The following is a 10,577-nucleotide window of genomic DNA, read 5'->3' on the forward strand; positions in this document are numbered from 1 at the left end:
CCCCTTCTCTCTCTCTCTCTCTCTCTCCTGTCCCCCCCTCTCTCTCTTCCCTCCCCCCTCTCTTCCCCTGTCTCCCCCCCCCCATTTACAGCTCCGGTCTCTCCCCCCCTCCATTTACAGGTCCGGTCCCCCACCCCCCTTACAGCTCCGTTCTCCCCCCCCCTTTACAGCTTCATGCAGTGTGTGTGTGTGTGCGTGTGTGCGCCAGTCAGTGTGTGTGTGTGTGTGTGTGCGCCAGTCAGTGTGTGTGTGTGTGGGCGCGTCAGTCAGTGTATGTGTGTGTGTGGGCGCATCAGTCACTGTGTGTATGTGGGCACGTCGTTAAGTGTGTGGGTGTGCCAGTCACTGTGTGTGTGTGTGCGCGCCAGTCAGTGTGTCTGTGTGTGTGCGCGCGCCAGTCAGTGTGTGTGTGCGTGCATGCGCCAGTCAGTGTGTGCGTGTGCGTGCGCACATCAGTCAGTGTGTGTGTGTGCGAGCGCGCCAGTCAGTGTGTGTGTGTGCGCGCGCCAGTTAGTGTGTGTGTGTGTGCGCGTGCCAGTAAGTGTGTGTGTGCGCACGCCAGTCAGTGTGTGTATGGGTGCGCTCGCCAGTCAGTGTGTGTATGTGTGCGCGTGCCAGTCAGTGTGTGCGCGCGCCAGTCAGTGTGTGTGTGTGTGTGTGTGTGTGTGTGCGTCAGTCAGTGTGTGTGTGTCATGAGAGAGAGGATTTGGCCTGGGATAAAAGGGGTTACACCCCATTTGGCCACCCTCTACTCTCACCTGGGAAGCAAGGGGTTAACTGGACTGGGGTCCAGTAATTTGTTTTTGCCTTGCTTCAGCCATCCAACTGTTTATTCCCCTGTATAAATGTATTGTTTCTGTGCCAGTGTCTGCACCACACACACAGTGGGGCTTAAGGGGTTAATGAGCTACAGTTTAGGAAAATACAAATATGTGTGGTGTCTTTTCAGAAATATCTGGGCTTCAAAAGGCTTGATTGAAGTTGGGTGTGAAAAATACAGAGGGGGTTTAGTGTACAGTATGTTAATACCTAATTGGCAGACCAAGGGTATATTGCTGGTAGAGACAGCTAGGCCCATGTCTGGAGCATTGGGTGTGAAATCTAGCACCTGTGACAAATGTTCTCTACACATGAGTCCCTGCTTCAAAGGATTTATTGACCAGGGGTTATGGGGGCCAGGGGTGCGGTTACCCAAGGAGATATCAGAATGAGTGACCTTATTAAATATAAGAATATTATGAGATGTCCTCGGCTGAACGTGCTAAAAGCTACATGTGTATTCGTGGGACTGATTCGCACATAAGGATTACAGACACATGATGTCTAGCAGGTACTAAGAGACAGATATTAATATCTCTCTTAATTTTAATACTACATGGTAATATTTAGTCTTATTGGGAGCGTCATGCGTGCCGGAATGTATTAATATATCTCGCGTGCCAGTAAGTACTACTGAACTGAAGTTATGAAGTTATTTAGATAGGAAAAGCAGTTTTTAAACGTCCTTGGGTGGGAGGAGTTTTACTCTGGGGAAAACAGTCAACCTCACCACTGATTTATGAGAGGGGCTGGGTTTAGGTTATGTTCAATGGGAAATAATTGTATAAGTACCAGGCTCAGCCTATGGCTATTGTCTTTCGTGTTTTTGGTGATTTTGAAGATTGCTGTATGAACTGCCAGTCCAGATGTGACTGTTTCATCATTCCATCTTAAGTAAGTATCATATTTTGTCTGTTATTTGTATATCTCGTGTGTTCACCTTTTTCAAGGAATAAATTATATTTTATCATATCTAAGCCTCGTTCAGTTCAACCCAGGTATTTTTGGTGTATTATTATAGCCTGCCACAAAGTTACCATCACAGTGTGTGTGCGTCAGTCAGTGTGTCTGTGCATGAGCCAGTCAGTGTGTGTGTGCGTGTGCGCGTCAGTAAGTTTGCGTGTGCACGGCAGTCAGTGTGTGTGTGTGTGTGTGTGTGCGCACGCACGCCAGTCAGTGTGTGTGCACGCGCGGCTGTGTCTGTGTGTGTGCATCAGTCAGTGTGTGTGTGCGTCAGTGTGTGCGAGCGCGTCAGTCAGTGTGCGCGTCAGTCAGTTTGCACGTCAGTCAGTTTGCGTGTGCGCGTCAGTCAGTGTGTCTGTGTGCGTCAGTCAGTTTGTGTGTGTGTGCGTCAGTGTGTGTGTGCGTCAGTCAGTGTGTGTGTGCGCGTCAGTCAGTGTGTGTGTGCGTCAGTGTGTCTGTGCATGAGCCAATCAGTGTGTGTGTGCATGTGCGCGTCAGTCAGTTTGCGTGTGCGCGCCAGTCAGTGTGTGCGCGCGCCAGTCAGTGTGTGTGCACGCGCGGCTGGGTGTGTGTGTGCGTCAGCCAGTGTGTGCGAGCGCGTCAGTCAGTTTGCGCGTGCGCGTCAGTCAGTTTGCGCGTGCGCGTCAGTCAGTTTGCGTGTGCGCGTCAGTCAGTGTGTGTGTGGCAGTCGGTTCGTGTGTGTAAGTCAGTCTGGTGTTGCCCCCCCCCTCTCTTCTCTTGACTATTTCCCCCCCCCCCCCCTCGCAGAGGTGCGGAGGAAGGGGGAGACGGGGAGGGGGGCTGTGTTTCTCCTGACTCTTCTCCCGTCACCCCCCCCCCCCCACCTCCCCGCGCGCGGTTCTTGGCCAGACCTCGGCCTGGCCTCACCGCTGGTTTCTTCTTCGAAACCCCCTCCCCCCCACTGCGCTCCTGGCGGTAAGATGGGGCCCGCAGTGTGAGGTGAGGAGCCGAGTGGGTGGGCGGATGGCGGCGGCGTGAGTGCGGCGGCCGGCGGCAGCATCCGGGAGAGGTGAGGCGGCGGCGCGAGGGTAGCGGTGCCTGCGGTGCCTGCGGCGCCTGCTTTTGTTGTGCCGGGGGGGGGGGGAGGGAGGAGAGAGGTGATGCGGCGCTGTGACATAGTAGCATTGTCTTGAAGGTGGATGCTGAGCGCGGATCATGAAATTTTTTCAGAGTACCGTTGTCGGAAATAGTGATGGAGTAAGTAAGGAGGACAATTAATAGTGTTTGGCGGCCATTTTAGCATAGTATCGGTGCAGTGTGTGAAATGAATATTTAATCATGCGTGAAGGGTGTAATTTTTGTTATCGGGCGGGTATTGATTCGTGTTGGTAATTTTGATGAAGGTGGACTATAAATATGTAATGATGCTGGAAGGAGAGTAAGTATTTTTATATGTATTTAATATTTTGTGAAGGCGGCCATTTTCTGTAGTGGTCGACAGGGTAATGATGATGGTGGCAAACGTGGGAGAAGATTGTGTTTTTGGCGGGAAGGGGGCCATTTTAAGATAGTATGGGTGGTAAGTAAGGGGGACAATTCATATTGTTTGGTTGCCATTTTAGCATAGTATCGGTGCAGTGTGTGAAATTAATACTTAATCATGTGTGAAGGGTGTAATTTTTGGAGCGGTCGTGTATTTATTTGTGTTTGGCATTTTGATGAAGGTTGGCAATAAATATGTAATGGCGCTGGAAGGAGAGTAAGTATCGTGCGAGAAGGCGAAGGGAGTGATTTGTGAGTGGTGGCGTGGCCGTTGGGCGTGAAGTCGGACATTGCGGAGCGGGCGTATGGACATGACAGTAGCGGTTGACACAGTTGTGATCGGTGGCGTGGCCGGGTAAGAAGGGGGTGGACATGACAGTAGCGGTTACACAGTAAACGGGCTGCTGATGGGGTAAGCGGCGACATAGCTGAGCGTGCGGGATAGCGGAGACACAGTAAGGGGAGTCCTGATGTGGTAATTTGTGAGAGCATGGATGGGTAACAGGGGTGGTGGACAGCAGAGAGTGTGTTAAACTTACCAAGGTGGGTGGCTGAGCCTGCAGGGGTGATTCAGCAGGGAGAGAGTGTCAGAGTGTTATGGTGAGTCTGCAGGGGTGATTCAGCAGGGAGAGAGTGTCTGAGATTGTTATGGTGAGTCCGCAGGGGTGATTCAGCAGGGAGAGAGTATCAGAGTGTTATGGTGAGTCCGCAGGGATGATTCAGTAGGGAGAGAGTGTCAGAGTGTTATGGTGAGTCTGCAGGGGTGAGAGTAGGTGTGTCCGTGATGTCAGCGTACCTCTTGGTCAATGAGAGCCGTGGGGAGGTGTGTCACAGTGGAGTAGGTGTGTCCGTAATGATCAGCGTACCTCTTGGCCAATGAGACCCGTGGGGGAGGCGGGGCATGGACGGGCGGACCGAGGGACCAATGAGAAGCCCCACATCTACTAACAATCAAGCAAATTTCATTTATATATATATTCTCACTCTGGGAGACTTCCAACTCTCTATGGCAATTGCGAACCTCTTGCTGAGAGATTGTAATCTCTTTCAATGCATCCTCATACTTCTGTTTCAGGATAGCAATGATTTTGTCAGATTGAGCTCTGTTTTTCATCCATGGCAGTAATAATAGTGTTCACGTTTTCAGCTCAGTTGTCAGGTCTTTTAAGTCACTATGTAAGCGACACTCCGTGTTCATCCCAGTCCCACCGTCAAAGGAGAGTGTGAGCAGTCCTCTCTGTAACTTGGCGTTAGCTTCCATCTCCTGTTCCAATTGTTTACAGAGGAAATCACAGTCCTGCCTGGCAGTTTGCAGGGCTGGTCAAGGGATTGTCACTCATTGGTTGCGGCTCCACTTCCATGCTATAGTTTGGGTGTTCCTCACTATCAGCACCAGACAGACACTTCTTTGGTTGCTGACGGTAGATGCGGGTCCCGACGATGTGTTGCAGGGAGCAGAACCCCTGATTGCGGTCCGAGGTAAGGCGGGAGCGCGCCGAGTGCGGCGTGACTCCCGGGTCCTTACACTCAGATGGTGCCGGTCAGTGTCCTGTAGCTGCCAGCTGTACTTACAGGTGTTCGTGGCGCTTGGTGGCCCTAGCAGGGGATGTAGCGCAGGGGTTGGTCAGTGTGTTTGTGTGTGTGTTAGTCAGGGTGCTTGTGTGTGTTTCAGTCAGTGTGTGTGTGTGTGTGTGTCAGTCTGTGTGTCTTTGTGTTTGTGTGTGTGTGTGATATTCTCAGGATCCTGCCACCCTATCTCCTGACACCCACCCCTCCCTCACTCTCTCCCCCAGTGGAGCTGTGTCCTGCTGCTGGTGCCAGCCCTCTGACGGAGATACAGGGACACGGATGCGGCTCATGGGGAGGGGGCGGGGTGGGAGAAGTGTACTCGGCGGCTCACTTGGGTGGGGGGGGGGGAGGTTGTACTCGGCGGCTCATGTTGTGGGGGAGAGGGTGTACTCAGCGGCTCATTGGGGGGGGAGAGGGTGTATTCGGCGGCTCATTGGGGGGGAGAGGGTTTAATTGGTGGCTCACTGTTGTGCTCGGCGGCTCACATGGGGGTTGTTCGGCGGCTCACGGGGGGTTGCGCGTGCTCGGTGGTTCACTGGGAGGGGGAAGAGGGTGTGCTCAGTGGCTCACTCGGTGGGGGTGTTTGGCGGCTCATGCGGGTGTGTGTGTGTGTGTTTTCCTCCTGCTGCTGGAAGCTGGCAAAATTCAGTTGCAGTGAATGTTGCTGATGGCCTCTTCTGCCATCAGTGACATCACTTTCGTCACCACTGACTTCCATTCCCACCAACTCCATTCACTGCCACTGAATTTTGCTCGTGGTAGGTGCCGCTAAGGCTGCGCTTATAGTGACGTCGACGTCGCGTCAAAACAAATGCATTGCCGCTGTCGCGTGCGCTTAGGCTACAGCCCCAGTGCCTGTGCTGCACGCGCGCTTGCGATGCGAGGTTGGCGGCGTGTGCAGCCTAATTCCCCGGTCTGCAGAGAGCTGCAGGGGGAAAAACGGGGGTGCGTGACTGGGGAGTGACGGGGGTGCTGCCATGGCGTCACCCGGCAGGTTCGCGGTCATTGGCTGCACCGCTGGGGGGCATGCCTAGCGCTCCGTCTCAATCTTCGGGTCTGGAATAAAAAGTCGCCGCACAGCGCGGAGGCCCCCCGAGTGCTGCAGCAGACGCTTGCTCACGCTGGCCACACACATTGCCTCAATGTGTTTCATAGCGGCCAGCGTGAGCGCGCCCGCCTGCTCCGCGCCACTCTGGCCTAGGCCTAGGGTGAAAAGGAAGGGCGTTGCCAAGGCAACTGGCTAGGAAGCCAAGAGAAGCCACATTAACAGTAACATTGTTACAACTACACTGAGCAGCAATGACTGCCTCAGAACAGGGAAACTGACATGCAGAGAGGTTCCATGACAACGTTCATGAGCTTTTGACTACTTGTCTTCAGACTTTATATGGATTCCTGCTCTGCTTCCACATCTAGGCGCTGTTTAGTGTTCTAAAGGCTACTGCCAAAGGTTTTTTCGATGCACCGACACAGGACTGGTTTTCCGCCTACCATTTCAAATAAAAAAGGTATCACCTAACACTGAAGTACTCATTTACTCAGCACTATCCCAACTGGACTAACACAGCTATTTATACTTAATTATTGTGTGCAAACAATAACTTCCCTGTTCATTTAAGTAAATGGAAGCATACAATAGGAGACATCAAAAATGTAATGCCACACATGCAGTCACAGGCCAACTACTGTAGTACTGTATCCCATATTTCTATTTCCTATATTCAGCTACATCCATATGTCACCTCCTCCTAGATACAGTGTATTCCCCGCCTTTCTCCCAGATTGGTGAACTCAAGCCCCACCCCAGTTCTGGAAGGTGATGTGATTGGCCAATCCTGGGCCAATCTGTCTGTCTATCAATGGAAACGCGTACTGATTGGCAGAGAGGCTTGAAGCAGTTTCCCGCTGAATTCTGGGGATTCCTTTCCTGGGCCTGTAGGTAAGGGTGCAATGTTTTGTAGTGCTGGACTGTGTATGGTAGAGGTGCAACGCTCTGTAGGGGAGAGACTGCGCAGGCAGGAGGTGCAATGTTCTGCAGGAGAAAGATTGTGCAGTGAGGACGTGAAATGCTCTGCAGTAGAGAGACTGCTCGGAGGAGGTGCAATGCTTTGCAGGAGAGAGGCTGTTCAGGGAGGAGGTGCAATGCTCTGCAGGAGAGGCTGCAATGCTCTGCAAGAGAGGGACTGTGCAGAGCAGTGGTGAAATGATCTGCCATCAGGGAGGAAGTGCAATGCTCTGCAGAAGAGGCTGTGCAGGGAGGAGGTGCAATGCTCTGCAGAAGAGGCTGTGCAGGGAGGAGGTGCAATGCTCTTCACGAGAGAGGCTGCAGGGAGGAGGTGCAATGCTCTGAAGGAAAGGCTGTGCAGGGAGGAGATGCCATGCTCTGAAGAGGGGGCTGTTCAGGGAGGAGGTGCAATGTTCTGCAGGGAGTCAACCTACTTCACATTGATGAACCTGTCCCTGTTATTTTCCCATATGGGAACAGTAAAGTTAAGGACCACTGCTTTTTATATAATAAGGTAAAAAGCAGAACTGAAGTTATTTGAATGTATGCAATTGACTATGAAGTCTTTATTTGACTCATTATTATAAATATTCTTTTTAGGACTGGAAGAACAGGCTGGTGAAACCCAGGATATGCACCCACTTGTTTTCTTTCAAGTGGTTCCATCTCGCTGACCCCAAAGCTTACAATTAGTGTTGTGTTTCTTAAGAGTTTTAAGGCACAGTGTCGCCCTAAGGGAAGTAGTTGCCGCCAATTTATTTTGCTTTATGGGTCAACTCGCGTTGGTTGACACTTAAAAAAATAAATGATGAAACGGGTTTTTAATAAGTTTAATAAGTTTAATAAGGAAGTATCTATTTACCCGGCAGCTGTATCTATAACCTCTTCCATCTCCCTTATTTAGCTGATAATGATTCCCCTCCCCCCCCCAGAATATTAGGATTGAGATATTGTGAGATAGGGCAGGGATGTGCAAGACTTTGCATGGGGGGAGGCGCGGCGCTTACAGAGGCCCCGTGCTCTTCCCCCAAAGCATTTAAATGAAATGCTCGAGAGCATGCCCAAGGCCTCTGTAACTCGCTTACCTGGTCTCTGGTGTGACGACGCGTCGCTATGGCAAGGCGGTGTCACATGACGTTGTGATGTCAAAAACTGCCGGCTCTCAGGTAAGGTGGGGGCGTGTGCAGGGGAAGAGCAGGCAGGGGGTGCAGACTAAAAATGTTGCGCACCCCTGGGCTAGGGTAAGATTTAGGCTGACTGCTGGCTTATTACCAGTATTTTTATTATTAGTCAAAGGAGCAATCCAAGCGCTTTTATTTTCGTACACAGGTTTGAAGCACGGGGTCTCCGGAGCTGAAAACCATTTATTTCAGCTCCGGGGACCCCCTGCTTCCAGAGATACTTGCTTCCGAAGGGGGTTCCGGTATCTCTCTGCTTTTTAAAGCTCCCACACGTGGGCCAATGGGAAGCTGAACGAGTGACATCTCTGCTTCCTATTGGCTCCCAGGGTGCTAGAGCTTTGAAAAGCCACCATTATGTGAACCCTGGTAGCCGAGCGGCTACCAGCACCCCGTACAGCGGTATCTCCGGAAGCAGGGGGTTCATGTAGCTGAAATGGGTTTCATTCTGGAGCCCCCCTGCTTCAATCCTATGGAGAGAAAAAAAAGCACTCGGATTGCCTATAAGGTAAGGGTTAGACTAGCAGGTTAGGGTCTGGCTGAACAAGTAGTTTATTTAACCTGCAGCCGGTAAATAAAGCTGAACAAGTGCAGAGTAAGTAGCATCTAGTTTTTAATGATGATGGCAGAACAATTTGTTCATAGTGAGTATGGGAGAACAGCACAATAACATTAAAATTAAATGTATTCGAAGAGACTTGAAACCAACTTATTTTGACACAAAGCAAATAAGTGAAATCTTTACTTTCGGGGAAATATAATCTTTTCAAGAATGCCGATTTAGACTTCGTTAATTAACCTTTATAATGCTGGTGGTCTGGCGTCACCAGCACTTCTGCATCCATGTGATCACATGACACGGCCAGACCCTGTATACCGAAAACGGAAATGGTCAATCTTGCTGGTTGCTCTGTCGGAGTGATCAGCCCCTAAAAAAAAAAAAAAAACAAGCAGCAAAACATGATGTACCTTGTATATTATTGGGGCACTGCCAAAATCCATGACCTGCCAAAGATGAAAGACAAGATGTTCCTATATTGCACCCATGATTCAAATGTATTAAACGCATATCAAAAATTATTTGGAGACTATCAAAAACATTAAAACAAAATTATCTACAGGGGAGTACATGCAGCATAATAGACAAAGAAATGCAAGCCTAGACACAAAATAGCTAGAGAAGTGTGTATCTGTTGGACACTAAATATATAGGCTAAGATTTTTTTTTTTAAATCCGCCACTACATATGTACAATGATGCTCATAACTATATGGCCCTGGAACATATTGGGCTGAAACAATGTGGCTAACAGTCTATAGTGGTTCTCTGTCCAGCCTAGTACCATCACACTTCCACCACTGGTCAGCAGGGAATGGACCAGAGACTTGAAATCAGATGGTAACAGTTGTCCTGCTTATCTTGGGTTTGTAGGTGTCATGGAGGTCAGCCACTCTGTGAAGGAGAGGACTATAGCAGAAAACAGCTTGGTCATCCTGCTACAGGGACTTCACGGACATGTCACCACCGTTGACCTACGAGACGAAAGCTCGGCAAAGGGCTTTATCACCAACGTAGACGCATTCATGAACATCCGTCTGGCCAAGGTCACCTACACAGACCGGCGAGGGAGGGAGACCCAGCTGGACGACCTGTTTGTAACGGGACGGAACGTGCGATATGTCCACATACCGGAAGAGGTGGACATCATTCGGACCATCGAGGAGCAGCTGCAGAAAATCCAAAGTGTCCGAAGCTTCGGTGCAAAAGGGAGGAAAGAGTTTCCTACAAGGAAACCCAAGTGAAACCCAGAATCTCCTCCTTTTTTTTTTCCTCGCCCAACAACCTTCTCCCACTACGAAATCTCGTGCAATACTTCAGTTACTGTTGAAGGTGCTATGAATATGAAATGGTGACGTGCTGTATGGTTATCAATTGTGCAGCAATACATAAATATTTTTTGTCCTCTTGATACTACATCGGACCAGTCATCTCTCACTTATTTTCTCTGAATCTTACTGATTTTGGTGTCACTCGTTAATTTTTATCATCCACTGTGCAAAGATTTCAACAAAATCGTGCTGTTGTATTAGAATTCCATTAAAATGCCTTTTCTTTAAAAAAAAAAAATTTTTGGTCCAAATCCAGTAATTCACACTAACTCTGGTGCTTGGGGGATCTGCAACAATCGTCAGGAAAATAATATACACACAAAATATCTCCAGTGTAATGGCATAATGTGTGCACAACTCCATTAGAAAAATTGTTTATGGCAGTACATATATTTAAAGCAGCAAAACGTGCTGCATTACGTTAAAGTGTGTGTCATGTATTATTTTATTTTTATTACAGGGTTGAAGCAGGGGGTCTCCGGAGCAGAACTGTGTTAATTTCAGCGTCAGGGACCCACTGCTTCCCTAGATACCAGTATTCCTGCAGTCAGAGAAACTGTGTGCCTAACATAATGGCAGCTTTAAATGTCACGCAAGACAATAGGAAGCTAGGATGTAATCCGTTGCGGCTTCCTATTGGCCAGCGTGACC

General features: G+C 49.7%; 1 protein-coding gene across 2 annotated transcripts; it reads left to right on the plus strand.

Moving 5' to 3' along the window:
- Positions 1-6,715: 6,715 nt before the first annotated feature.
- LSM10 (LSM10, U7 small nuclear RNA associated) lies at positions 6,716-10,164 on the plus strand. Of its 2 annotated transcripts, none has more exons than XM_075604723.1 (2): positions 6,716-6,793; positions 9,469-10,164. In XM_075604723.1, exon 2 carries the CDS (start codon positions 9,474-9,476, stop codon positions 9,837-9,839), a length of 366 nt encoding a protein of 121 aa, XP_075460838.1. In that variant the 5' UTR covers positions 6,716-6,793; positions 9,469-9,473; the 3' UTR covers positions 9,840-10,164. The 2 variants fall into 2 exon arrangements, with proteins under 2 accessions (XP_075460838.1, XP_075460836.1); XM_075604721.1 differs by lacking the exon at positions 6,716-6,793 and adding an exon at positions 6,804-7,373.
- The last annotated feature ends 413 nt before the right edge of the window (positions 10,165-10,577 follow it).

The sequence above is a fragment of the Ascaphus truei genome, chromosome 6, assembly GCF_040206685.1.
Source record: "Ascaphus truei isolate aAscTru1 chromosome 6, aAscTru1.hap1, whole genome shotgun sequence".
NCBI lineage: Eukaryota > Metazoa > Chordata > Amphibia > Anura > Ascaphidae > Ascaphus > Ascaphus truei.